At 35.4% G+C, this 27,120-nt stretch overlaps 1 protein-coding gene across 5 annotated transcripts in view; it reads right to left on the bottom strand.

Annotated features, from left to right (window-relative positions):
- Positions 1 to 6,708: 6,708 nt before the first annotated feature.
- LOC125668583 (delphilin-like) overlaps positions 6,709 to 27,120 on the bottom strand; it is a 52,741-nt gene continuing 32,329 nt past the window's right edge. For 3 of the 5 annotated variants that reach the window (XM_048902872.2, XM_048902874.2, XM_056164310.1), the window contains 10 exons: positions 26,893 to 27,020; positions 26,253 to 26,321; positions 20,839 to 20,925; positions 20,369 to 20,437; positions 20,193 to 20,279; positions 17,967 to 18,111; positions 17,446 to 17,498; positions 15,332 to 15,409; positions 7,674 to 7,838; positions 6,709 to 6,921 (listed from right to left, as the gene is read on the bottom strand). In XM_048902872.2, the coding sequence (XP_048758829.2) occupies positions 6,883 to 6,921; positions 7,674 to 7,838; positions 15,332 to 15,409; positions 17,446 to 17,498; positions 17,967 to 18,111; positions 20,193 to 20,279; positions 20,369 to 20,437; positions 20,839 to 20,925; positions 26,253 to 26,321; positions 26,893 to 27,020 (920 nt within the window). In that variant the 3' untranslated portion in view covers positions 6,709 to 6,882. The remainder of the gene's footprint in view (positions 6,922 to 7,673; positions 7,839 to 15,331; positions 15,410 to 17,445; positions 17,499 to 17,966; positions 18,112 to 20,192; positions 20,280 to 20,368; positions 20,438 to 20,838; positions 20,926 to 26,252; positions 26,322 to 26,892; positions 27,021 to 27,120) is intronic. The other 2 variants (XM_056164309.1, XM_056164311.1) reach the window with 2 other exon arrangements.

Here is a 27,120-nt window from a genome sequence, read left to right as displayed (position 1 = left end):
CTCACTTTCAAGTTTGTGATAGGAATATACAGTCCCTGAAACGTTCCATTTTCTCACTTTCAAGTTTGTGATAGGAATATACAGTCCCTGAAACGTTCCATTTTCTCACTTTCAAGTTTGTGATAGGAATATACAGTCCCTGAAACGTTCCATTTTCTCACTTTCAAGTTTGTGATAGGAATATACAGTCCCTGAAACGTTCCATTTTCTCACTTTCAAGTTTGTGATAGGAATATACAGTCCCTGAAACGTTCCATTTTCTCACTTTCAAGTTTGTGATAGGAATATACAGTCCCTGAAACGTTCCATTTTCTCACTTTCAAGTTTGTGATAGGAATATACAGTCCCTGAAACGTTCCATTTTCTCACTTTCAAGTTTGTGATAGGAATATACAGTCCCTGAAACGTTCCATTTTCTCACTTTCAAGTTTGTGATAGGAATATACAGTCCCTGAAACGTTCCATTTTCTCACTTTCAAGTTTGTGATAGGAATATACAGTCCCTGAAACGTTCCATTTTCTCACTTTCAAGTTTGTGATAGGAATATACAGTCCCTGAAACGTTCCATTTTCTCACTTTCAAGTTTGTGATAGGAATATACAGTCCCTGAAACGTTCCATTTTCTCACTTTCAAGTTTGTGATAGGAATATACAGTCCCTGAAACGTTCCATTTTCTCACTTTCAAGTTTGTGATAGGAATATACAGTCCCTGAAACGTTCCATTTTCTCACTTTCAAGTTTGTGATAGGAATATACAGTCCCTGAAACGTTCCATTTTCTCACTTTCAAGTTTGTGATAGGAATATACAGTCCCTGAAACGTTCCATTTTCTCACTTTCAAGTTTGTGATAGGAATATACAGTCCCTGAAACGTTCCATTTTCTCACTTTCAAGTTTGTGATAAGTGAACGCTGAACGTAACTTGGTGAGTGGAAAGCGACCATAGACCGCATGGTGAATGATCGATGAGCGCAAGATGAACGAAAGAGGAATTATTTATTCGAAATGTTTCAGGTGTTTTCCTCGCATTATACTTAATCCATAACCGAGTAAGAATTAAGATACATAAACTTAATCGAATAAATGTTACAGCGTACACCACCAGACAAGAACCAGTATAGCTTTTTATTGTCAACACTTCTTGAGAAGGTAAGAGCCCATGCAACAAATGTGCAATATCATGAGAAAAGATTATGCCGGTATAAGTATTCATATACACTATGTTTATTTAATTAAACGCTGCTGTGAACAAGATATTCAAGAATATTTCCTGCATGAACAAAAAATAGCTTACATGAATGATTACTCATTCATTATGAAAATAAGAGGCCTATGGGCCACATCGCTCACCTTGACCCATATTTAAAGATTTTCCCTATATATTCGCATGTAAAACTTTGATCTCTATTGTGGCCCTAACTTACCCCCCGGCGCCATGATTTCTACATACTTGAATCTCCACTATGCCAGGAAGATTTCATGCAACTGTAAATTTTTCTGGCCAAATGTTCTTCAGAAGAATATTTTCAAAGATTTTCTCTATATATTTGCATGTAAAACTTTGATCCCCTATCGTGGCCCCATCCTACCCCTAGGGTCAAGATTTAAAAAGGATGTCAGTAAGCATTCATGTAAACGTTAACTTTATTCTGGCCCGGTGGTTCTTGAGAAGATTTTCCCTATATATTTGTATGTAAAAGTTTGATGCCCTATTGTGGCCCCATCCTACCCCCGGCGGCCATGATTTTAACAAACTTGAACCTGCATCATATCAGGAAGCTGTCATGTAAACTTGTACTTTCCTTGCCCAGTGGTTCTTGAAAAGATTTTTAAAGATTTTCGTATATTTTTGTATGTAAAACTTTGACACCCCTATTGTCGCCCCATCCTACCCTTGGGGGTCATGATTTTAACAAACTTGAATCTACACTATGTCAGAAAGCTTTCATGTAAATTTGTACTTTCCTGGCCCAGTGGTTCTTGAGAATAAGATTTTTAAAGATGTTCCCTATATATTTGCATGTAAAACTTTTGATTCCCTATTGTGGCCCCATTCAACCTCCGGGGACATGATTTTAACAAACTTGAATCTGCATTACGTCAAGAAGCTCTTCTGGCCCGGTGGTTCTTGAGAAGAATTTTAAATAACCCCATCCTATTTTTACATTTTTGGTGATTATCTCCCCTTTGAAGAGGGCATGGCCCTTTATTTGAATAAACTTGAAAACCCTTCACCCAGGGATGTTTTTTGCCAAGTTTGGTTGAAATTGGCCCAGTGGTTCTGGTGAAGAAGTCGAAAATTAAAAAAAAAATTACAGACAGGACACAAGCAATCAGAAAAGTTCACATGAGCTTTCAGCTCAGGTGAGCTAAAAAAAAAAAATTAAGAATTCAAGAAGTTGGTTAACATGTTCATAAACACTTTAATTTCATTTGTAAAACGCAATTTGATTGTTTCATTTGACTCAACAACATTCCTTATATCGAAACGAATTAGCTGTAAAGTCGCATCATTTGAGGATTAGAACATCACAATTGCATTTGGCTCCTCATTTCTCCGCGTCATAAAAAAAATCTTATTTTCTTCATGATTGTTTATCAAATTACTTAAAATCCGTTTTTCTAAATTAAATTATATGGGGGGAAAGTACTTTTATTCATTTCATACGATAGAAATTGGGACATCTTGGTTTATAATGTATACACTGTCCAAATTTACTTTGTATCGAATAAAAGGAGTAGAAATTACTTTTGTGACGCGTAGTCACACCCTGTTGACTTATTATAAAATCTATACATACAGATATTAAACTGTATCAGTTAAAATTATTTCAAAACGTATTCCTAACCATTAAAATGATACATTTACACTCGTGTAGTTTAGATTTACATCATGACATAAGGACAAGGCGGGGTAACAGTTTACACAGGGATGTCTTTGAAATGTCTTTAAAACTATTCTTTTAAAGAAAATAATCCAAAAGATGCTACTTGTCATATCAATATACAAGCATCCTCATACAGCGTACATTCAATACAGTCCAAACCCCTGCCTGGGCGGGGCTGCGATAGAAGTTCTGTTTTACATAGAAATACACGTGTTGGGAGATGCTGTAAAAATCGATGTCTTGTGGTATAGTGAAAAGTACGCGTGTCCTAATCAACACAGGTGATATTAAGCTGGAGTACCCGGTGTCTAGAATCTTCTTTAGCCAAGGCTTCCGGTTCATTACGCTCATCTTCACCCTTGACGAATTTTTGTAATTGCCACGCAACGCAACGTTCATTCTCGGAAAATCGATTCGCGTTCATTGACAAGGCATCGCCATTAACTAATAAGAACACGGTGCATATACTGGAAACTGTGTAATGGTTGTACACTGACTGCGATTACACTTAAACAATAAAATCTTTTCTTTGGTGTGTTAAACAAGATATGAGGGTCGTAAACATTGCAGAAAAATTCATAACCCGCGCGCGTCAACAACCTTCATCCCAAAGACATAGTTATCTAAAAATATAATACTTTCAAATACGCAAAATAATTAGATATTGGCCTATAAATTGTTTTACGTAACAGCTGAAAATCACCTGACCTGGACTTGTCTCCATATTTGGCAATGATGTCCATATTTGGACGATGGTAAAGGGGAAATAGTTCAAGGACAAACTATAAGCCCATAAAATGAACCATCGTATAATATAGGTACATGCGTTCTTTATTACTCTAAATTCAAATAAAATGCAAAATACAGGCCTACACCAGAAAACATTTCCTACGATTTCAACCATGCCGCAAAATAGGTCGCGAAGTTCGACGAATGTACTTGTTCACACGCGGATAGACAGCGCAAAAAACCAAATCAAACTACATTGAAACAGAATGTGCCTTCATAGTTGCAAATAGAAATTAAGCAGAATACACACACACTGGAAAACTGTCTTTGGGAATTGGGAGTTTTAATCATTTTCCTACTGATCCTGTGGAGAATGAGAGTATTTCCTTTTAAAACACTATACACGTGCCGGGGTCCCTTACGTTGGTCGTTTGTGTCTCCTACTCGAGAGATTTCTTGTTCAAAATGGAAATCCTTCCTCCTCGTTTTGATGTGTTTAAATGTGTGATTATTAAAAGACCGATGTGAAGTGGAGCTGAAGAAGTACAATCTAAATCCGAGGAGGCTTACGAAAATATTGTGTTTGCATCATTGCAAATAGAGGAAATCTTTGGCAGTATAATCTTGTTCGTCATATAATTCAGTGAATCATTTTAATAGATAGAAATTCTGGAGATTGTATATTTTACACACCATTTGTGCCCCATCGTTATAACAACAAGTACATGTACACAACTTCTTGAGGTTGAGCAATAAAATAAGCATTTCACGAATTCTCTCCACTTTTCGCCTGACCAACACTGATCCCATCCCAGTAGGGATAAAGCAGCAGTTACAGATTTGTAACCTACATGTAACTCGTTAGTTCTTTACAGTAAAATGAAAAATCCGCTATCCGAGGTTCAAATACTTGCAAGAGATCAGACAATATCTTTTCCTTGAACCCAATCAAAATATAGTCCCGAGTATACTGTAGCATGTTTTGTTTGTACTATTGTGTCGACAAGATGCTGCTCATTTTGATCATTTCAGAAAATCCTTTCTTCATGAACTTTTTGCGGATAATCTTCACGTTGTCAAGTTTAACACTTCTACATGTATCTTTTAATGAGGAAATTTGCCGTCTTGTTCGCTGAACTGCAAATCTTACAGGGTAATCTATCGGTAGTTGAGGTCACCCTGGGAACCATAGTTGACTCATACTGAATGGGGCTATTACGGTGATTATGTAGCTTTTGGAAGGATCTTTGGAACACGAATCATGGTTGGATAACCTATTATTCCCGCCAACTGAACTGAGACTCTGAGCATCTGTTAACAATGCTAATTCGTCTGGGAACGGAGACACACAAGTCTGAATTTGACGATTCCATCTAGTGGCTAGACCATATTGCTCTGTGCTGAGCAATTAAACATATCCTTTACAGACCACTGGGTCATGTTCCAGCTAAAACGTATTTTAATACACATTGTAATTTAACAAGATGTGTTTGTGAAACACTATGCCTCTGGTAGCAACAAAGAGAAAACAAGTTATGATTATAATCTACCAATTATAAAGTCTTCAAAACGAAGTACTGCCTGTATAAAAGTAGGGGTTTTTTTTCTGAGTACTACTATTTTCCTCCCTTGCACAAAATTCATACTAATTTTAACTTCATTTAAAACATCTAAATTACAAAGACCTTGATTTTGAATTTTTTTAAATCCCTTTTTCCTTCAGTAAAACTGGTGTCACTAGACCTTGATCCTAGTTTGTAGATCCCAACATCCTCTTATCATTTTTGATGTTCTCATATCTCTATCAATCCTCATTCTAAAGTTGTACATGTTTTTATAATCAAGGTCAAAATCACTGGAGATACTAGTTTGTAGGTCACATTCTTTTATCACATCTAAAGATTTCATATCTCTATCAGGCCCTGTTCTAAAGTATACAGCTTTCTTTGATCAAGGTTAAAGGTCAATGTTACTGGAGACACTAGTGTGTATGTCACAACATCATTTTTGTCATTTCTAAAGATTCCATGTCTCTATCAGTCCCAGTTCTAAAGTTATATCAGTTCATATGTTCAAGACCAGAGGTCAAGGTCAATGGACTTTGATACCAATAGGTCCCATCATCCCTTTATCATTTCTGAAGATCCCATCTCCATCAGACCTAGTTCTTAAGTAACACCAATTTTATGATCCAAGGTAAAAAGCCAAGGTCACTGAAGTCACTTGCCCTCATATGATATTTTGAAGATCTTATCATTCTCTTATAATTTTTGAAGATCCAATGTCTCGATCAATTCCAGTTCTAAAATTACATGAGTTTGTATGTTCAAGGTCAATGGAGTCACTTGCCCTTAAAACTAATTTGTAGGTCTCATCATTCTTTCATTATTTCTGAAGTCCCATCTCTCTATCAGACCTGTTTTATTTTTAAGTAATACCAATTTTAAGGTCAAGGTCACTGGAGTCATTTGACCTTTATATTAGGTTGTAGATCTTATCATCCTCTTATCATTTCAGAAGATTCCATGACGATCAATTCCAGTTTTAAACTTCTACTAGTTTTCAATTCACTGGAGTCACTTGACCTTGATACCAAGTTGTAGATTCCATCATCCTTTTCATCATTTCTGAAGATCTCATCTCTCTATCAGACCTATTTTTTATGTAATACCAAGTTTATGATCTAAGGTTAGAGGCCAAGGTCACTGGAGTCACTTGACCTTGATACTAGTTTGTAGATCTTGTCATCCTCAGACCATTTCTGAAGATCCTATGTGGCTATTAGTCCAAATTTTAAAGCAATACCAGTTTTAATGTTCATGTTCATGGTCAGAGGTCAAGGTCACTGAAGCACTCGACTTTGTTACTAAATTGTAGGCCTTGTCCTTCTCTTCTCATTTACGAAGACCCCAAGATTCTATCATACTTGTCAAGTTATATCTGTTGAATTTTGGAATTAATTTCCCCCCCCATAGAGTTCTATGTTAAACCCCACCATCTCATCCCCTAAAATGTAAAGTGAATTATCAATTCTACATATATGTATATATCGAATATTTCATCAATATACAGAAAATTTTAACCACACATTTATTCACTATACATGTATTTTATTAGGAAATAGAATGTGTGTAATATGACAGAACAGATTGTGAAGTTGGAATGATATGACTCTTTCAAATTATGTCCATTGAAATATTGTTGTATTTTCAAGTCTGCATGAGTCCATGAAGCTAGATGATTGTAGAGCATATGTAGTCTGGTCACCGTCTTCTATACATCATGTTCTGATGGTGAGCTGCCTACAAAAAATATGCCCATCATAAATTTTGTTTGTGAATATAAAATATGTGTACCACATGCATGTATATTAACGAGCTACATACGAAATAATATGTGTACTGGTTAAATGATGAAAGTGTATGATAACACTGTTTTAGGGCCCTGAATAACTAAACATTTGAAAACTGTAAAAGAAGAGTAAATCTTTTTTTCTTTCATAAAAGAGATAATGTTCGATACAATTTCACACAATATGTCTCAAATATTTACAGTCATTCAGATTATATATAGCAGCTAAAGTGATGCAATTTCTTAATTTTAATCAAATTCAGTTAAAACGCAAAATTTTGTAAACACTTTTCTTTCAGAAAACAGAGCAAAACTTAGGACATACAAAAGTTGCCCATCATATATGTGCATGCACTGGAAAGATAAAACTCAGTAACATTGTGAATGTAAAGTTCATCCCAGACTGTGCATGCTCAATCTATATTTTAGAAGAAAAATAGCTCAAAAATAGTCATGTCAAAATAGCAGCAAAATGTCATGTTTGTGATTGATCAAATTCAGAACAACTGAATTACATCATTATTTTTTAACAAAATACACTCAATTTTGAATCTAAAGCACACATAGATCTTGGTGGGCAAATAGAGCCCTTATCAATTATAGAATTTCACAGCAAAATTTCTTCCAGATTTGGCATAGAAAGATTTTGTTTTCTCCCGTTATCTTTTGTGGTAAAACAGCCGCTATAGATATTAACATTTACCTCAAATTTGGTGATGAAATCTGCAAAAATTCCGAATATTTCTGTTGTAGTAGTTTTCTTAGGGTCTTCTCCAAAATATTGCACCATGCTTTGAAATTCATCCATTGTGTTGGCTTGAAGACGAAACAAACCCTGAATTTCATCAGATGCTTGCGAGATAAAATGCTTCAACTATTAAGGAAAAGAATTTCTACTTCCATAGCCAAATGCACTCTAAAAAGACCATATTCGGTGTGCCCCTATAATATGGCCACACATTAAGGGTGTATACATGTGTGCTTGATGTTCAAAAATGTTTAAAATTTACAAAAGGTTCTGCTATTTAAATATGAAAAAAATTTGTTTATAATGGAGAATTCGGAGAGGCAAAAATTTGAAACATTATTTATTCTATGATGGTTAACATTAAAGTTCTACAACTAACTTTAATGTTTCCTCAGCTCTGATGCAGGCATTAGTGGGTCATTAGTGTGGGATCAGGAAACCCCTATGTCTGAGCACCACACCCCTCTCACTGCTAATCACAAGGACTGAACTGGAGTTTCAGAGCAGGTGTTGTTAACCACTACCTTTGATCAAGACACCCAAAGGTCTACGTGCAACAAGAGCCATTTCTGGAATTTAAACATTCTCTTATCTTTCTTCACTTCAGTAATCTCCACATTAAAGAAAGATTAGAAATGTAAGATTTTATTTCCTTCAAACTAATTCTTAATTCATCACACATCACAAAGTCTTTTTTAAACACTTTCTTGGAATATTGCAAAATAAATCAACTTCTCAGGCAGCTTTTCGAACAGAAATCATAAGCCACATGTATGATGCATCAATGTATTTGCATTAAAGTTGCAAGTAAGAACATATTCTAATTTAATGGTTAATATGTGACCAATACTTTCTGAAATCAAATGCCCAACATAAATTATGATTATGGAAGAAAATGTTGGGAAAAGGATGTTTTAAGATGTCATACACAGTAAATTCATGATTCATTACTTCAAGCATAATTGGATTTAATTTTTTCCCTATATACAACTACCACAATGAAAACCCAACATTATGACAGTTAAATTTAGATTATTAAGTCTCAAATGTTTTCACTCCTGATCTGTTGACCAGGCCCTGGTCAACAATTTATGACCTACTGACCGTGATTGAGTTTTCGCTAATGCTCCTTTTTATTGCTACATGACACTTGACCCTCAAGTCTTCTGCTTGGGTTTGTTTACAAAATAATTATGAAAAGGTTTGACAATTTGACATGAAGAAATTCAAAATCGATCGGAGCAAACAGAGTTACATATAGAAACACTAAAATGTAATTGATTCGTTGCGAATAAAATCTTCGAACAGCATATCAACAAAATCCTTCAGACTAATAGCGATGAATTAAAGGATATTTCTGCAGAAGAATTCAGCCAGACAAAGAAATTTTTACGCAGTTACAATTTTTAAAGTCAAAATAGTGAGCATTATGCAAAGAAAATTAAGATTTTTATCCAATGAGGTTTACAGAAAACGAAATTGAAAACAAGAAATATTTTAGAAACATATATATGCCCCATATACATGTATGGGTTATCTACTACTCAGGAGCAACCACAATAAAATGTTGGATCTCCATCAGGAAAAGGGTTCTAAAACTCGATCACATGCTTAGTTACGGTTTTACACCATTTTGGCAATATTTCAGCCATTTTACGGCAGTTAAAGGGGCATGGACACGATTTCAGCTGAAAATTTTCAAATTTTATTTTTCCATTTTTATTGTTTACAATGCTTAACTAAAGTATTTCTAATGATCAATCAAAATTTGAATATCAGTTGTTGAGTTCTAAGTGAGATACAGCACTTGCAATTCTTTGTTATGTAAACAAGGCTCGTGCCATGTTTTTGTTTACATTAGACTGTTTAATAAAAAAAATAGCATGTTTAAAACAAAATGAGATGTGCTAAACACTACAAAATATTCAATTGTGTTAAGAATTCACTTATAAATTGAAAAAATCTGCTTTAAACGAAACTTTTACTAGCTTATTTAACCTGTGTAAACAAAAAACATGGCACGAGCCTTGTTTACATAACAAGGACTTGTGACCTCAGTATCTCCCATGTACCTTGACTACTGACATTCAAATTTTGGCTGATCATTAGTAATATCTTAGTTAAGCATTCTAAACATCAAAAATCAAAAAGTAAAATTTGAAAATTTTCAGCTCAAATCGTGTCCATGCCCCTTTAACTAACTAAAACATATTTCTGGTTTTGAGTGTTGGCGTTCCCCGGTGAGTATACTCTTTTTCAAAATTCGGGGAAACGGGATTTTTAGATCCTTTATATGGGGCACCCTTTAAAGTCCCATTCGATGGACATAAAAATAAAAAAATACATAAACAGGTAAAAATATAGATCATTTTGTGTTTATATAAACAGTTTTATTATAAAAGTATTCATCCATAAAAATCGCATTCTTGTAAATATTCTACAATAATATGATTGTCAATATCTGTAAAAAGTTCTTGCATTGATTGCACATTATTAAAAAGTCTATTTCATATGGGTGTACCACTGCATTCTAAAACAAGAGGCCCATGGGCCTAGAATCACTCTTCTGATACAGGCAAAAATTCTCACTAACCAAGATTCATCAATTAAAAAAGTTTGATGATGTTAAGTCAAATAGTACCTGAAAATTTAAATGTAACTGTCCAAAAGTAGCTCACGGTGACCTACTTTTGGTCGACACACTGAAGACTCAAGATGCATCAACTGACAAGTCAAATAGTATTCAAATATAGCCGTCAAATTCCACAAGAAGGCCACAGTGACCTACTTTTTGGTCGACACGCTCCAAAGACTCAAGATGCATCAGCCGACAAAGTTTGATAATTGAAGTCAAATAGTATCTGAAATATTCAGATATAAACGTCAAATTCCAAAAGTAGGTCACAGTGACCTACTTTTAGTCGACATACTCTGAAGACTCAAGACCCATCAACTGACAAAGTTTGATGATTGTAAGTCAAATAGTATCTGAAATATTCAAATATGGCCGTCAAAATCCAAAAATAGGTCACAGTGACTTACTTTTTAGTCAACACACTCTGAAGACTCAACATGCATCAACTGACAAAGTTTGATAATAGTAGGTCACAGTGACCTACTTTTTAGTCAACAAACTATGAAGACTCAAGATGCATCAACTGACTAAGTTTGATGATTCTAGCTTTCATAGTGTCCAAAATATGCATCTAATATTGAAAATGTGAAATTTGAATGTCTGCAAAATTCAAAAAGTAGGTCACTGTGACTACTTTTTTTTTATATAAATATGTTTTCAGGCCTCTAGACGCATCAACTTACAAAGTTTGATGATTCTAAACCTTTCGGTATCTGAAATAACAACCTAAAATATATTCATAAATGATTAGCCATAAAATTCAGAAAGTAGGTCATGGTGACATACTTTTTACATGACGCATTTCAAGGTCCCATGATCCATCAACTGACAACTTTTGATGATCATAGGCTCAAAAGTGTCCAAGATATGCATCAAAATCCATTTAATAATAATTACCTGCGAAATTCAAAAAGTAGGTCACCATGACCTACTTTTGAAACAACATGATATTAGGTCCTAAGATGCATCAATCCTAGTCCTTATACTAAGCAAAATATCAAAGTTTTAACAAAACAAAATTTAAGGTCAACTTTGAAGTGACCTTGAGACCACACCCTTTGCCCCAGGATAATGCCTTTAACAATTTTTTATCTACAACCTATCCTCATCCTTATGCATAAGTTTGGTGATAATTTGCCCAGTGGTTCTTGAGAAAAAGATTTTTAGCAACCACTACTTTTGTTTGCATTTTCCTAATTATCTCCCCTTGTTAAAGGGTCACAGCCCTAGGTTTAGTACAAATGAAAGCCCTTGGGCCAAGGATACCCTGTGACAAATTTGACAAAAATTGGCCAAGGGGTTCTTGAGATATAGCCCTTTTTCCAAAAAGTTGACGCACACTGCACACCAGACATATGGCCATATGATTAGCTCTTTGAGCCTTCGGCTCAGAAGAGCTAAAAATGTGACAGTCACAAGATATACATTCAGGCCGAAGTTCTCTGTTTAGTAGCAAGTTTGATGTATGTTATGCAAAGGGTATACAAGATATTGAGCAGACATTATTTTTTAAGATTCAGAGTAGTTTGAACCTTGACCTCAAAATCAATAGGAGTCATCTACTACTTAGGATTTATTAATGTACCAGTCTGATGTCTGTCAAGCAAAGGATTCTCCAGATATTAAGGACAATAACTCTGTATGTCCAGACCCTTGACCTTTGATCTCAAAATCAACAGGAGTCATCTACTATTTAGGTAGAACCAGTGTACTATGTTTGAATGAAGGGTGCTCAGGATATTGAGCAGACAATATCTTACTATGTCCAGTTTGACCCTCGCCCTTTGGATCAACACTCTGGGAACATCCACTTCTTGGGGGGAGCCAATTTACCAATTCTGATGTCTATCAAACAAAGGGTTCTCAGATACTGATCGAGAGTGGACGAATATATCTTTCTTTGTCCAAAGTAGATTGACCCCTAACCTTTGACTTTGTGTCCTCAAATTCGATAGGGTTCATATAACTCCATTAGAAATTAAGAATCAATCTACCAAGTTTGATGTCGGATTGTCCGTCAAGCAAAGGGTTAGAAATTGTGCAGACAATATCTTACTAATATCTTACTATGACCAGTAAGATAGCACAAACCAATAAAACAAGTTACCGTATAACATTTTTGTTCGCGATAATCCAATTTTCGCTTTCTTTGTGAGTATTTTTGAATCACAAACAATTAAATTCGCAAAATTTACACCGTATATGTACCAAATCTTACAAGATAAGAATAGCTCAGTGAGTAGAAACTTAAACAGTGGTCAGGCATTATCACTCAGATGTACACGTACCTGTTTAACTTGTTGAGTGACAACAAGCATAACAGTAATGTCTGTTCTGTACAAAATTGAAACCTGTCAAGTGTCAATTAATTTGTGACTTGGAGAATCACAAAGGACTATGTAAATAAAAAATAACATTGTTTTGGGGTATTTTCACAAAATTTGCGATACGAAAAAATAACTCGTTGTATGGTATATGTCTGTCAAGCAAACGGTCCTCAAAATATCAAGCAGACAACATTTGGTCTACCAACTGACTGAGATACTGACAGACAAGTGAAAACCAATAGGTACTCTTTTTGTCAAACAGCTGTTGTCCTCGAACTCTGTCAATAACTCTGTGTTGACATTTCACATACTTAAGAACATAGAAGTAGGCAGCAGAGTAGCATTATCTGGCCCCATAAATCTTCAGTATATCCTTCCCATCAGCCACTAGTTTCTTATTATGGCTAAGAGTACTCCTATAAACTTTATATTTTGACCTCATTTTGAAGGGGGAAAAATCATATGTACATGTTTCTTGGTTACAAGATCATTCATGAGCAATTTATATTCAATGAAAATTTATTGGATCATCGTTGTGGGCAATATAAATATTGGATGTTAAATATTTGTAAATACGCTTGTTTTGGGGTTTTTTAAACAAAAGGCCCATGGGCCACATCACTCACCTGAGTCACATGTAAAACTTTTATTCTTATTGTGGCCCCAACCTACCCCTGGGGGGGAGGGGGCATGATTTTTACAAAATTGAATCTGCACTATATCATGAAGCTTCCATGTAAATGTAAACTTCCCTGGACAGTGATTTTTAAGAAGATTTTTAATGATTTTCCCTATATATTTGTATGTAAAATTTTGATCCCCTACTGTGGCCCCATCTTACCTCCTGGAACCATGATTTTTACTAACTTCAATCTGCACTGTCAGGAAGCTTTTGTGCAAACGTAAATTTCTTTAGCCTAATGGTTCTTAAGGAGAAAATCTTTTAAAGAATTTTTCTATTCATTAGTCATGTAAAATTTTGATCCCATATTCTGGCCCCATCCTAACCCCAGGGGTCATGAGTTTCACAAACTTGAATCAGTACTAGTCAGGAAGCTTTCATGTAAATCTCAGCTTTTCTTGCTCAGTGGTTCTTGAGAAGAAGATTTTTCAAGATTTTCCCTATATATTTTTATGTAAAACTTTGATCCCCGATTATTGCCTCATCTTACTCCCATGGGTCATGATTTTAACAAAAATGAATCTGCACTATGTCAGAAAGCTTTCATGTCATGTAATTTCCACTTTCCTGGCCCAGTGGTTCTTGAGAAGAAGATTTTTAAAGATTTTCCCTATATATTTGTAGGTAAAACTTTGATCTCCTATTGTCGCCTCATCTTACCCCGGGGGCCATGATTTTAACAAACTTGAATTTGCACTATGTCAAAAAGCTTTCATGTCATGTAATTTCCACTTTCCTGGCCCAGTAGTTTTTGAAAAGAAAATTTTTAAATATTTTCTCTATATATTTGTATCTAAAACTTTGATCCCCTATTGTGGCCCCATCCAACCCCTTGGGGCCATGATTTGAACAAACTTGAATCTGCACTATGTCAGGAAGCTTTCATGTAAATTTTATCTCTTCTGGCCCATTGGTTCTTGAGAAGATTTTTAAATGACCCCACCCTATTTTTGCATTTTTGTGATTATCTCCCCTTTGAAGGGGGCATGGTCCTTCATTTGAAGAAACTTGAAAGCCCTTCACCCAAGGATGCTTTTGGCCAAGTTTGGTTATAATTGGCCTAGTAATTCTGGAAAAGAAGTCGAAAATGTAAAAAGTTTACAGACAGACGGACGGACAACAGACGATCAGAAAAGCTCACTTGAGCTTTCAGCTCAGGTGAGCTAAAACAAAATCACAAACTTTACACAGTTTAGATGCCTTTTACATCTAGAAATTAACTTGGAATGCATGGATAGATTAAGGTCACATTTATATAATTACGTAGAAAATTCCAAACAACAAAAATGTTCCTAAAATTTCAAATCAGCAGGGCAAACTTTTTCAATTCGTGAACCAACACTTTTGTTATGTGGTGTTAAATTTTAATCAGTATATTGGAGTACTTATGACCCTTATAGTTCTTTAATGATTATATCTATAATATTAAGGAAAACGAATCCTTGGTTATAAGGAACTTAAATTCACTCCTTACAATTAATTATCTTGAAAACAAAGATTGAGGTGTGTTATTGTTTTCAAAATAAATGGATGTCTATCATATATATCACATCTCAAGTAACTTGTATATATACTTTAGGTAAAATGTGTCATTTAAAAGTTGAAATTATTGATTGTACAAAATGAAGATGCTTTAAATTACAAAATTAAAGTTTCACTGGTTTGTTTGTTCACATAAAAAGACTCAAGTCTTTGTTCACATAACACAGAATGAAAGCTAAAATAATGCTCTTATCCTTGCATTCAGATGGTCCAAATTTTGGTTGTCAACATTATTAAAATGACTTATATTTTAAATTTTTAACATCAAAAATGAAAAATATTTCTTTCAAAAAAAGTGAACCAGACCCTTTAAAGCTAAGTTTCTTTTTTAAAACATTATGATAACCCGTTATTAATCTTGTTATTGTTCAATAATCTCGTTATTGTTCAATAATCCCATTATTGTTCATGTCTGACATTAGGATACGCCCATCACGTCTTGGAATCGGTCGTTCACACTCCTGGTTTTCTGAGAACCGAATTTGTCCAGTGTGTTGGAGATTTCCTGTGAAAATGATTACCTCTCGTTAAGTAAAAAAAATTAACATGATTAATAAAGTTGCTGTTCTCAAAGAATCCACCAAAAAATATCTACTTGTCATGAACAGTATATCATTTTGGTTTTGTATGACATGTAGTTTATTTTGATGTATCCCATAAGGAAATTGTACAATTTTGATCAAATTGCGATACCGGTAAATGTTTATTGTTAAACAAGAGATGTTTGTAAAACACATATGCCCCCCATGGTGCAAAATTGAAAAGGGTTATACACACACACATCATTTGATTGAGAGTAGTATCATCAATTCAAAATATTGAGCAGACAATATCTTCCTATGTCAAGAGTATATTGACCATGTGACCTAAAAATCAATAGGGGTCATCAACTCCTGAAAATGTACCAGTGTACCAAGTTTGATGTCTGTCAAGCAAAGGGTTCTCAAGATATTGAACGGACAGTATATTCCTATGTCCAATTTGACCCTTGACTTTTGACCATGTGACCTTAAAATAATTAGTAGTCATCTTCTCCTGAAGATGTACCAGTGTACCAAGTTTGATGTCTGTCAAGCGAAGGGTTCTCAAGATATTGAGCGGACAGTATATTCCTATGTACAGTTTAACCCTTGACCTTTGACCACGCAACCTCAAAATCAATAGGTGTCATCTTCTCCTGAAGATGTACCAGTGTACCAAGTTTAATGTCTCCAATGTCCAGTTTGACCCTTGACCTTTGACCATGTGATCTGAAAATCAATAGGGGTCGTCTTCTCCTGAAGACGTACCAGTGTACCACGTTTGATGTCTGTCAAGCAAAGGGTTCTCATGATATTGAACGGACAGTATATTCCTATGTCCAGTTTGACCCTTGACCTTTGACCATGTGATCTGAAAATCAATAGGGGTCGTCTTCTCCTGAAGACGTACCAGTGTACCACGTTTGATGTCTGTCAAGAAAAGGGTTCTCAAGATACTGAGCAGACAGTATATTCCCATGTCAAGTTTGACCCTTGACCTTTGACCATGTGACCTCAAAATCAATAGGGGTCATCTTCTCTTGAAGATGTACCAGTGTATCAAGTTTGATGTCTGTCAAGCAAAGGGTTCTCGAGATATTTAACGGACAGTATATTCCTATGTCCAGTTTGACCCTTGACCATGTGACCTCAAAATCAATGGGGGTCATCTTCTTCTGAAGATGTACTAGCGTACCAAGTTTGATGTCTGTCAAGCAAAGGGTTCTCTAGACATTGAATAGTCAGTATATTCCTATGCCCAGTTTGACCCTTGATCTTTGACCATATGACCTCAAAATCAATAGGGGTCATTTACTCCTTAGGATGTACCAGTGTGCCAAGTTTGATGTCTTTCAAGCAAAAGGTTCTCAAGATATTGAGCGGACATTATATTCCTATGTCCAGAGTAGATTGACCCTTGACCTTTTGACCTGAAAAACAATAGGGATCCTCTTCTACTCATAACTAACCCACATATGAAATATCATTATCATCAAGTGAATGGTTCTCAAGATATTGAGCGGACAACACATGGTCTACAGACCGACCGACAGATCGACAGGTGCAAAACAATATGCCCCCTCTTTTTCAAAGGGGGGCATAATAATGAAGAAAATGAAATAGATCAAATTCACATGACTGGTAAATGACTATATGTTTGAAACTTTTAATGGAAGAGTTATCTGCTGTAGATATAATTTGAAAAAATCTTATTTTTAAAAATACATGCAGTAAATGATTAATCTTATTTCCTATTTCTATAGAAAGTGTATGCAACTTTTCCCAAAGAGATTTGTTTGAAAATACAATTCCTTTTAAAAAATATTTTTAATAAAACCGGCTCCTTCTATAGACTTCAAACATAAAATTCAAGGTAGAATAAATCAAGCAATAATCAAAATTTTGTAAATTGCTACGGTGGGTTATTTTTATTTGATAAACCCTTCAAAATGATACAATGAAAGCGTTCATGTAAGAGGTGAATGATACAATGAATTATATCGAATACCTTAAGACATACCTGTAATACTTTTCTGAGTTCTTGAAGTTCCTGATTTAACATTATATTGGACACTGAAAAGGTACATTCAAAGTATACACATTTTTATGTGTGTGGGGGGTGCTTCATTTTTTAAAACAATTTAATATGATTTACATCAATTTAATTAAAATCACTGTATATTTCCTTGTGTTTGATCTTAACTAGAAATTATGGGTATTTATCTCCATACAAAACAATTCATACACTCACATAGAAAACTCGATCTCTGGGACATTAAAAAATCTTTTGCTTTAAAATTTATTACACATTTCTTTTAATTCATTCTACGTACAGGACTGTAATAAATTGTGCATTTACTACAATCAAACCATTATTTAAGACACTGGATGCACTTTCATCTATAAATTGTAAATTTTACTTCTCTTAAATTCAATTAATATCTAATGTGATAATGACAGTTAACTAGTACGACAATGAATAAGACAGGATTTTTATAAGACATAAATAAGCAGTGTTTTAGTTTTTTTCTCTGTACTCACTACAAGCCAGCTTTCCTTTCCCTACTGCCATCACCGTGCTGAGATCCTCCCCCACAGTCAGGACATCAGGGAACCTAGTGACCACGGCATCGGCCAGGACATGGATAAAGGTGGACTTGTTGTCCTTGGTCTTCGTGATATCAAGCTACAACAGGTCAATAATCCTCATATCAAGCTACAACAGGTCAATTATCCTCATATCAAGCTACAACAGGTCAATAATCCTGATATCAAGCTACAACAGATTAATGATCGTGATGTCAAGCTACAACAGGTCAATAATGATGATGTCCAGATACAACAGGTCAAAAATTGTGACATTAAGCTACAATAGGTCAATGATTGTGACATCAAGCTACAACAGGTTAATGATCATGATATCAAGCTACAACAGGTCAATAATCCTGATATCAACCTACAACAGATCAATTATCATGATATCAAGCTACAACAGGTCAATTATTGTGATATCATGCTACAACAGCTCAATAATCCTAATATCAAGCTACAACAGGTCAGTGATTGTGACATCAAGCTACAACAGGTCAATAATCCTGATATCAAGCTACAACAGATCAATGAACATGATAACAAGCTACAACAGGTTAATGATCATGATATCAAGCTACAACAGGTCAATGATTGTGATATCAAGCTAAAACAGGTCAATAATGATGATACCAGTTTTACCTTGTGTACATTAAAAACTATACCAATCTGAACAATGTAAACTATCCCATCAGAGATGTATAACCATCAAAATCACAATTTTTTAAACAAGAGGCCCATGGTCCTCACCAGTCACCTGAGTATCATACAATGAAAAACTTTCAATTAGAAATATATATTTTTATTTCCCATGTATTTGCCTTTAATATCTTTACCAATTGAAATGATAGCCATTTCCTCGTGAATGTGAACTATGAGTGTATGAATCATGATAAATATAATATGACTTATTCTAATGGCTGGGAATTCTCTGACAGAAATGAAAACAGAATATAGATACGAAATCAATTTCAGTTTTCCAAATACATACAAGGGCATGAACAGCAGCACTTCATGCCGGTATACGTTTCATTCATGGAGCATGTTAGCACTTCATGCCGGTATACGTTTCATTCATGGAGCGTGTTAGCATTTCATGCCGGTATACGTTTCATTTATGAAGTGTATTAGCGCTTCATGAAGTAAGCAGACGTAAAGTGTCGCAGTTCATACCCTACTGTATTTTATTCACTTTTATATTTAACAAATAAAATCTATTTCTTAAGCGTTGCATGTTGATGGTGCAACAAGTACAGCTATCAATCTCTAAACCAATCCATGTACAGGCTCGGACTAACATTTCTAACTTTTAATGAATGACCATTATTTTAAGGATCACAACAAACTTTGTGCCAAGGATGAGCTCTAAATAAAAATTCTCTTCATTGCGAAGTTATGGCCTGGCCCAATCATTTCTTAACTTTTTCCACCAGTGACCATGATCTTTATCAAATACATTGGTCCATGGTCATGACAATTTTTTTGTTGGTATGTATGAGTCTCATTTACAAATTTAAAGCTGGGGAAATGTTTTTCATACATTTTTTTTTACCAGTGACCCTGACCTTTGTTCAGGGTGTGACCCTGACCTTCATCACTGACCTTTTTTAAAATTGTGACCATGACTTTGGACAAATGACCTAGGTTCATGGTCAGTTGCCTGAGTTTCTAATTTCTCTTCATTATGAGGTTATCACCTAGGATTAAATATTTCTATGGCCATGACTTATGGCAAATGATCTTTATTCACAGTTGCAACAAATCGCCAGGTCATAGTCAACCTTTTCCCCAGTTAAATGTGAGGTCCCCATGTTAAACATTTTTAAATACCACCCACAATTTGTTTGCAGTGTATGTAAGTAAATATATTCAATATATTATCTATTAGCCCTATCCTGAAGCCTTAAATCCCTGGCCCAGGGCCCATGAATTTCAACAAATTTAGAAGATGGCTTCATACTCATTCTAACTAACAATCCAGTTTCTTTGCTAGATGTTCATAAAAAATTCAAAATGTTCAAAAGTTCATGATAGACAGGAACAGATAAGACTCAGGTGACCAAAACACTTCTAACATAAAGAAAACAATTCATTCACCAGTATATATGATATTCTTTTCAAATAAGTTGGTATTCTCTTTTCATTTGTACATATCAAAAGTTGTTAGCACATAAGTACCTGTGATAAAAATGATATTTTAAATCCAAATGCCTCTCCGACTCTTTGATTCCCCTTGTTCATGTAATTTCCCATGGCAAGTATCAGCTGAAGGTAAAATGTGAACATGTATTTCGTATCATTTCCATGTACAAGGTCTATAAACGTCTACAATGTACATGTTACAACATTCCTACCTCCAGTAACTTGGCTAATTTTCTGCTGTGCCTCAGTTCCTTGGATGCTTTTCTAATGTATTGAAGGTTCTGTGACAATAGGAAGAATGACCAGTTCAATTTTTCAAATTTCTGACCCCAAATTTAAACTTAAATCGTTATGCCATGCTCGAAATTTATAAAACTTAACATATCTCAATTTGATTGTGGCTAAAACATGGTGCTTAATAATACCTTCTGAAGACAATAGGAAAATAGTGATATTTTACCTGCAAACAGGAAATGGCAGGAAATTCAAATTTAAATCGTGACATCATTCTAAATAGTACTTTTGAATTTGCTATTGTCATTAGAATTCTATATTTCATTCCACAATAAATTCATCTGTTATCAATGTAGTTTGAAATTTTCATGAAAATCAGGTCAAATTAAAGTATTTGTGAATCTATAAGTTCTTTCTTTCTCACGAGCAAGTTGAGTGGTATAAGTACCTCCTTCATTTCAGTGATTTTCTCATTGAAATTCCCTTTGAAGAGTAATGCCTTTAGTCTCTGTTCATATCCTGGCACTCTGCTCATCTTCAAGTACAAAGTGCATGTCATTAACAGTGAAACATTCTATATACTCTCTCTCTCTCTCTCTCTCTCTCTCTCTCTCTCTCTCTCTCTCTCTCTCTCTGTCTGTCAAATACAATAACTATAAAAAGCACTAAAATGACCAAGAATTGACTGTCAAATTTTTCAGAGGACCTGTCCCTTTCTCGGGACATGAATAAGTTTTTAAAAAGATGGCTACAGATAGTAAAAGATGTACAAAAAGCTAGCATAAAACTGGGATAATATTGTCATCATGAAGAAAAGGCAAAGATTCTACTGTTGTTGATATGAACAAAGACAAGTACTTAAGGTAACTCCATACTCGCATCATTATCTGATAAAAGTTTAAAATGTGTATTTATTTCAATTTATTTGAGTTAAAACGAATAAATTATCAAATAAAATATATAGGTCATCCATCACACTTTTTAAGATGTGAGACATACATATACAAAATCATATATCAACGTCAGAAAATTACAATTTTTCTTCAACAGTATCATCAAAATTTCACAAAAACTAGTTAAAACGATATATTAGTATTCATGATTATTTATCGAAACTGTTCCTTTAGAAAACTATTTAAAATTTTAGTAAAAAATAAAGAAAATATATCACATAATGAACTTGATTAAGGATTCAATGAAAACAGAGTTATTGCCCTTGGATTCAATATCTAGAAAATTTATATATAACTTATACTTTTGATTTATGCATGTTTAGCAAGATTTTTTTTTTTACAATAACCACTGGTAAAGACTCCAACAAAACTTTTGGTAATATCATGCATAAATCTAAATAAAGCATTGATTTTGCAAAATCTTATGACATCACAGGAGGGTGGAACCACAGGCACCTGAAGTATGGATATTACTACCCCCCTCCCCCCTTTTCATAATTTTTTTTTTGGTGGCTATAATTTCTCTGAAATGTTTGAATTCCCAGTCTATTTCATCCCTCTTTCGATTCATGTAATCATTTCATGCTTTTTGTAAGCTTTAGAGATTGGCCTTCTACCGGTATAATAAAATACACATTTGTTGTATGCGCCGTGTGATTGGTTCGCAAAGACATTGCTTAGTCTCGGGATCATCTGAAGGGTCTCGGGATTATTCGCGGACCAATCACATGACACATCATATATTCGTACTCTGTGACCTCCTTTTTGGCTGCCAGTGGAAGAGATGAAGCCATGTCCAATCAATGCACGCAAGATTGTGTCAAATAAAAGAGATGAGATGGGTTTTGAGTTGAAGAGACTTGTAGTATGACATCTCCCTGACTTGCCGCTCGCCAAAATTCCTTAGGTAACGCTGTAATTACTTGGAAAATGTGCCCCGAAACGGGGACTCCCTGTTTGTTTACAAATTTTTGTTTCTTACCTTGTGTATTTTATTATACCGGTAGAAGGCCAATCTCTAAAGCTTACAAAAAGCGCGAAATGATTACATGAATCGAAAGAGGGATGAGATAGACTGGGAATTCATACATTTCTGAGAAATTATTGCCACCAAAAAAAAAATTATGAAAAGGGGGGGGTGGGGGGTTAGTAATATCCATACTTCAGGTGCCTGTGGGTGGAACTACTTTAACAGACGCTCATCAACATGCACCTCTTACATGAACGCTTTTTGTAAAAAGTTACGGTCTGACTCCACCAAGGAGTTCTCTGCCAAGAAAATATGCCAAGCCCTCCAATAGACATTCCCATCAGGTATTGTGAAAAGGTCTGAATTTATTGATTTACATCTCCATCAGCATGTAGAGGATTTACCGTCATACCTGAAGGACACGTCTGATTACCTAAATAAAATCCCTTCATCGGGCTAGCCAGATTACATCCTCCTTACGACCATGGATGTTACTTCAATCTACACTAACATTTCACATGATGAGGGCATTGAGGCGTGTAGAGAGGGTTGGAATCATTCAATGTCCTTCAACTGAATTACTCATTCAGCTTCTTGAAGCTTATGTTCATTCAATGGTGAACACTACCTGCAAATCAGTGGCATGTCCATGGAAACTAAAATGTAGCTTCCAAAAGAATTCACCAATAAAATCTTAGTTGGCTGCGTTTCAAAGATGGCATCGAGATGAACTGAGTTGGGCTGATGGTGGTGAAAGCGCAAAGGACTTTATCACATTTGCAAACTCTTTCCACTATTCCATTAAGGTAACTGTGGAAATTTCCACCTCCAAGAATACTTTCTTGGATACCACAGCCACATCGATAAATAGGAAAATTGAGTTCTATCTCCACACTAAGTTCACTGACTCGTATTCCATACTTTCAAATGTGTGCCTAAGAGTTTAGCCACTTGAATCTGCTCTACTCTGACTACTTTCCATCCTCCAGACACATCTGACAAACAGAGGATATGATGCTTGCAAGGTACAGTCTGAAATTGATGAGATTTCATGACAAGATCAACAGTGCCTACTCCAGTACAAAATGACAGGGCTCCACTATAGTCACTACCTACCATTCCATCCTCAAGAACCTCAAAGGTATTCTGAGAAAACATCTGCTTAATCTGTATACCAAGAAACGAATGGCTGATGTTTTCAAAGAACCTCCTATAGCAACCTTTGGATGCCCCAGAAATCTGAAGGGCATGGTAGTAAGGGCTAGACTAGATACTCTTTCCTTAATGGAGGGTTCAAAACATGCTCAGACCTCAGGTATCAATTATACAAATATAGTTCAGACACTTGAAAGTTTTAGCAGTTCTGTTACGTGTCAGTTATGAAACATCGGGAAAAATATTTCTGCAATGCTAATATCTGCATTTATCTTATCAGTAGCGATGTCTGCCAGAAACAATACAGAGGAAACAACAGACTTCCGCTAACAAGTCAACAAACGCCATTCCTCTGTAAAAACCAAGAAAAATTTGCCAGTAATGCATTCCAGGAGACTAATGACAGTAATCACTGATTGGAGGACATGACAATACATGACCCAAGTTGGTTAGATAAGGGAGAAATTGCAATGGACCAGACCGGGATTCCAACCTGGACCCCCTGAATCACTAGTCAGGTGCTCTACCAACTGAGCTAACTGGCCACCAGCGATCGAATCCGGCTGACCACTACATTCCTTTCTCCTTAAATGTCTTCACACTTGAAGACATCAACCCAGGATCTTTATCCCCCGGGCAGGCATTTTCACCTGTCAGTTCCAGGGGTGGTATACGGCACCAAATAAAGCAGGAAGTGAGAAAATGCAACAGACCAGACCGGGATTCAAACCCGGGTCCCCTGAATCACTAGTCAGGTGCTCTACCAAATGAGCTAACTGTCCAGCGGCGATCGAATCTGAATGACTGCTACATACCAAAAGAAAGCAAAAAGGAAATATTGTCGTTGAACAGACTGAGGATTCTGTGTTCCATCTACCCGGTTGATCATGTTCACAATACTACAGCCATATTTTCCATTTCATTTTTAGCTTATAACCCTCTTGACTAGTTTTACATGCTAGTTTACTAGATTACGTACTGGTTTACAGGACTGCGAGCTAGTCTAGTTTTTCAATGCTTTGCATGCGCGTCTTTCATGACAGAATAATCCATTGGTTGACTTGAGCAATTATCAGACAAAACCAAACTCTTCATCAGGTTTTTTTGCAATTCAATAATAGTCTATTTTATCATAATCTCTACGGGGATGTCCGATGACTATTTGACTTTCTAGGCTGTTTCATGAGTTGCTCTACTTTGATGACTTTCTTTCGTCTTTTTGAATTGATGTGAATTTTTTAAACTTATTCACAGTGTATAATAAGGAATCTCACTGGGTATAAGTTAATTTTTGCACTGATTATCATCATTAATTAACTTGTCCTACTTGAGAATTAAGTCCCCCCATATCACTGTGCATTGTGGATCAGTCCTAATGCGCTTCCTAGAAAACATGGATTAGTATATTGCCAAATCAAAATAAACAAATATGTTTGTAGATTTAGTGCTTGCTTATTTGTACAGTTTTACTATTTTTAGCCATCTTATGTAAAACTTTTTTCATTTGTCCTGAAAATTTGAGAATCTCTCTCTCTCTCTTTCTCTCTGATCTAGAATTTAACAGCATTTGCAAGAAAAATGATAACGAGAGGCCCATGAGCCACATCACTCACCTGAGGAGCAGTTCCTAGCAATAAACAAACTTGAGCAAAACTATCAATATACAAGTAGCTTCAAAACTTTTCAAAGGTAATGACTAAAATTTCATTAATTATCAAACTTAATTATTAAACTTGACTACAAATTCATTAATTATCATATGCCTTATAGACGGGTATGACATTTCATATTAACAAATTTCATTTAAGGATGCTTTATGCCAAGTTTGGTTTCCTATACATTCGCATGTAAAACTTTGATCCCCTATTGTGGCCCCACCCTAGCCCCAGGGGTCATGATTCTTACAAACTTGAATCTTCACTTTGTCAGGAAGCTTTCATGTAAATTTAAGCTCTTCTGGCCCAGTGGTTCTTGAGAAGATTTTTAAATGACCCCACCCCATATTTGCATTTTTAAGATTATCTCCCCTTTGAAGGGACACGACTCTTCATTTGAACAAACTTGAATCACCTTCACCTAAGGATGATTTGTATCAAGTTTGACTGAAATTGGCCCAGTGCTTCTTGAGAAGAATAGTTTCCTATATATCAGCATGTAAAACTTAGATCCCCTATTGTGGTCCCATCCTACCCTCAGGGGCCATGATCTGAACAAATTTGAATCTACTCTATATCAGCTTTCAGGTAAATCTCCACTCTTCTGGCCCAGTGGTTCTTAAGAAGATTTTTTAAGATTTTCTTTATATATTCGCATTTAAAACATTGATCCCCTATTGTTACCCCGGCATACCTCCAGGGTATTTGAACACACTTGAATCTGCACTATGTCAGGAAGCTTTCAAGTAAATTTAAGCTTTTCTGGCCCAGTGGTTCTTGAGAAGATTTTTAAATAACCCCACCCTATTTTTGCGATTATCTCCCCTTTGAAAGGGGCATCCCCTTCATCCAAGGATGCTTTGTGTCAAGTTTGGTTGAAATTGGCCCAATGGTTCTAGAGGAGAAGAAGATGAAAATGTGGAAAGTTTCCGAAGCCGACAACAGACAAATTTCAATCAGAAAAGTTCAGGTGAGCTAAATAAAGGGCGAGATAAAACACAAGCAAAAACTAAAATTTATCAGGGAAATCAGCATGACATTTGGAGAAACATGCAAGAAACTTGAGCTAGGAGAAACATACACAGGACTAGTGAATCATCACATTTACACTAAATATTCATATCTGTACCTCGTATGCAAATATGTCTGGTTTACTAAGTTCATCCATCTCACCATCAAAAGCATTAAAGTGCTCCATCTGTCAAATCAACCAAATAACTCCTTGTTTAATGTAATCAGTAAAAGCATCCAACAAGATGTGTATATGGAACACTGATGCCCCCATATGGCAGCAAAGTATTTATGTTACCAAAAGATAGGTCTTGTCACAAGAAACATGAAAGCCCCATCACTAAACATTCGAATGTTATGACAAAGGTTAAACTTTTTCAAAAGTAGGTCAACCTTCCAGGTCATGAGGTAAAATAAATTTGCTAAACACACATGTGAAATATGAAAGCCCTATCACTATAAACATTCAAAACTCATGGCCATGCAAGGTTAAAGTTTTTCAAATTGAAAAGCAGGTAAAATGAAGGTCACAATGTCAAAATTTTTTGGTACCATAAGAAAGGTCTTGTCACAAGGAATGTGAAATAAGAATTTAGCCCCATCATCGCCCATTCAAAAGTTATGGCTAAGATAAAAGTTTTCGCAGACAAACAGACAGACAGACCACAAACTATATGCCCCTCAATCTCCAATCATGGGGGCATAAAAACTTACACAATTAAAATTGCATAATGCCTAGACTGATTGAGAACTCTTACCTCTGTTTTGCTGGGAGCAAATGCCACAAGCTGTCTAAGAAGTTCTGGGGTAAGGATTTCTTCATCCATTTCATACAGGGCTAGTTTCATGTCCTCCACAGACAGTCTAAGGTGTCCTAGTAATATGGCTGCAAACAAGAGTGTCACCAACCATACATATACTCCCCAACAGGTGTATAAAATCTTAAGTACACAGACTTTACCAACAAAAACTATGTAAATAGGATA

This window comes from Ostrea edulis, chromosome 4 (genome assembly GCF_947568905.1).
Source record: "Ostrea edulis chromosome 4, xbOstEdul1.1, whole genome shotgun sequence".
NCBI lineage: Eukaryota > Metazoa > Mollusca > Bivalvia > Ostreida > Ostreidae > Ostrea > Ostrea edulis.
This window is presented reverse-complemented; position numbering and strand designations above follow the sequence as displayed.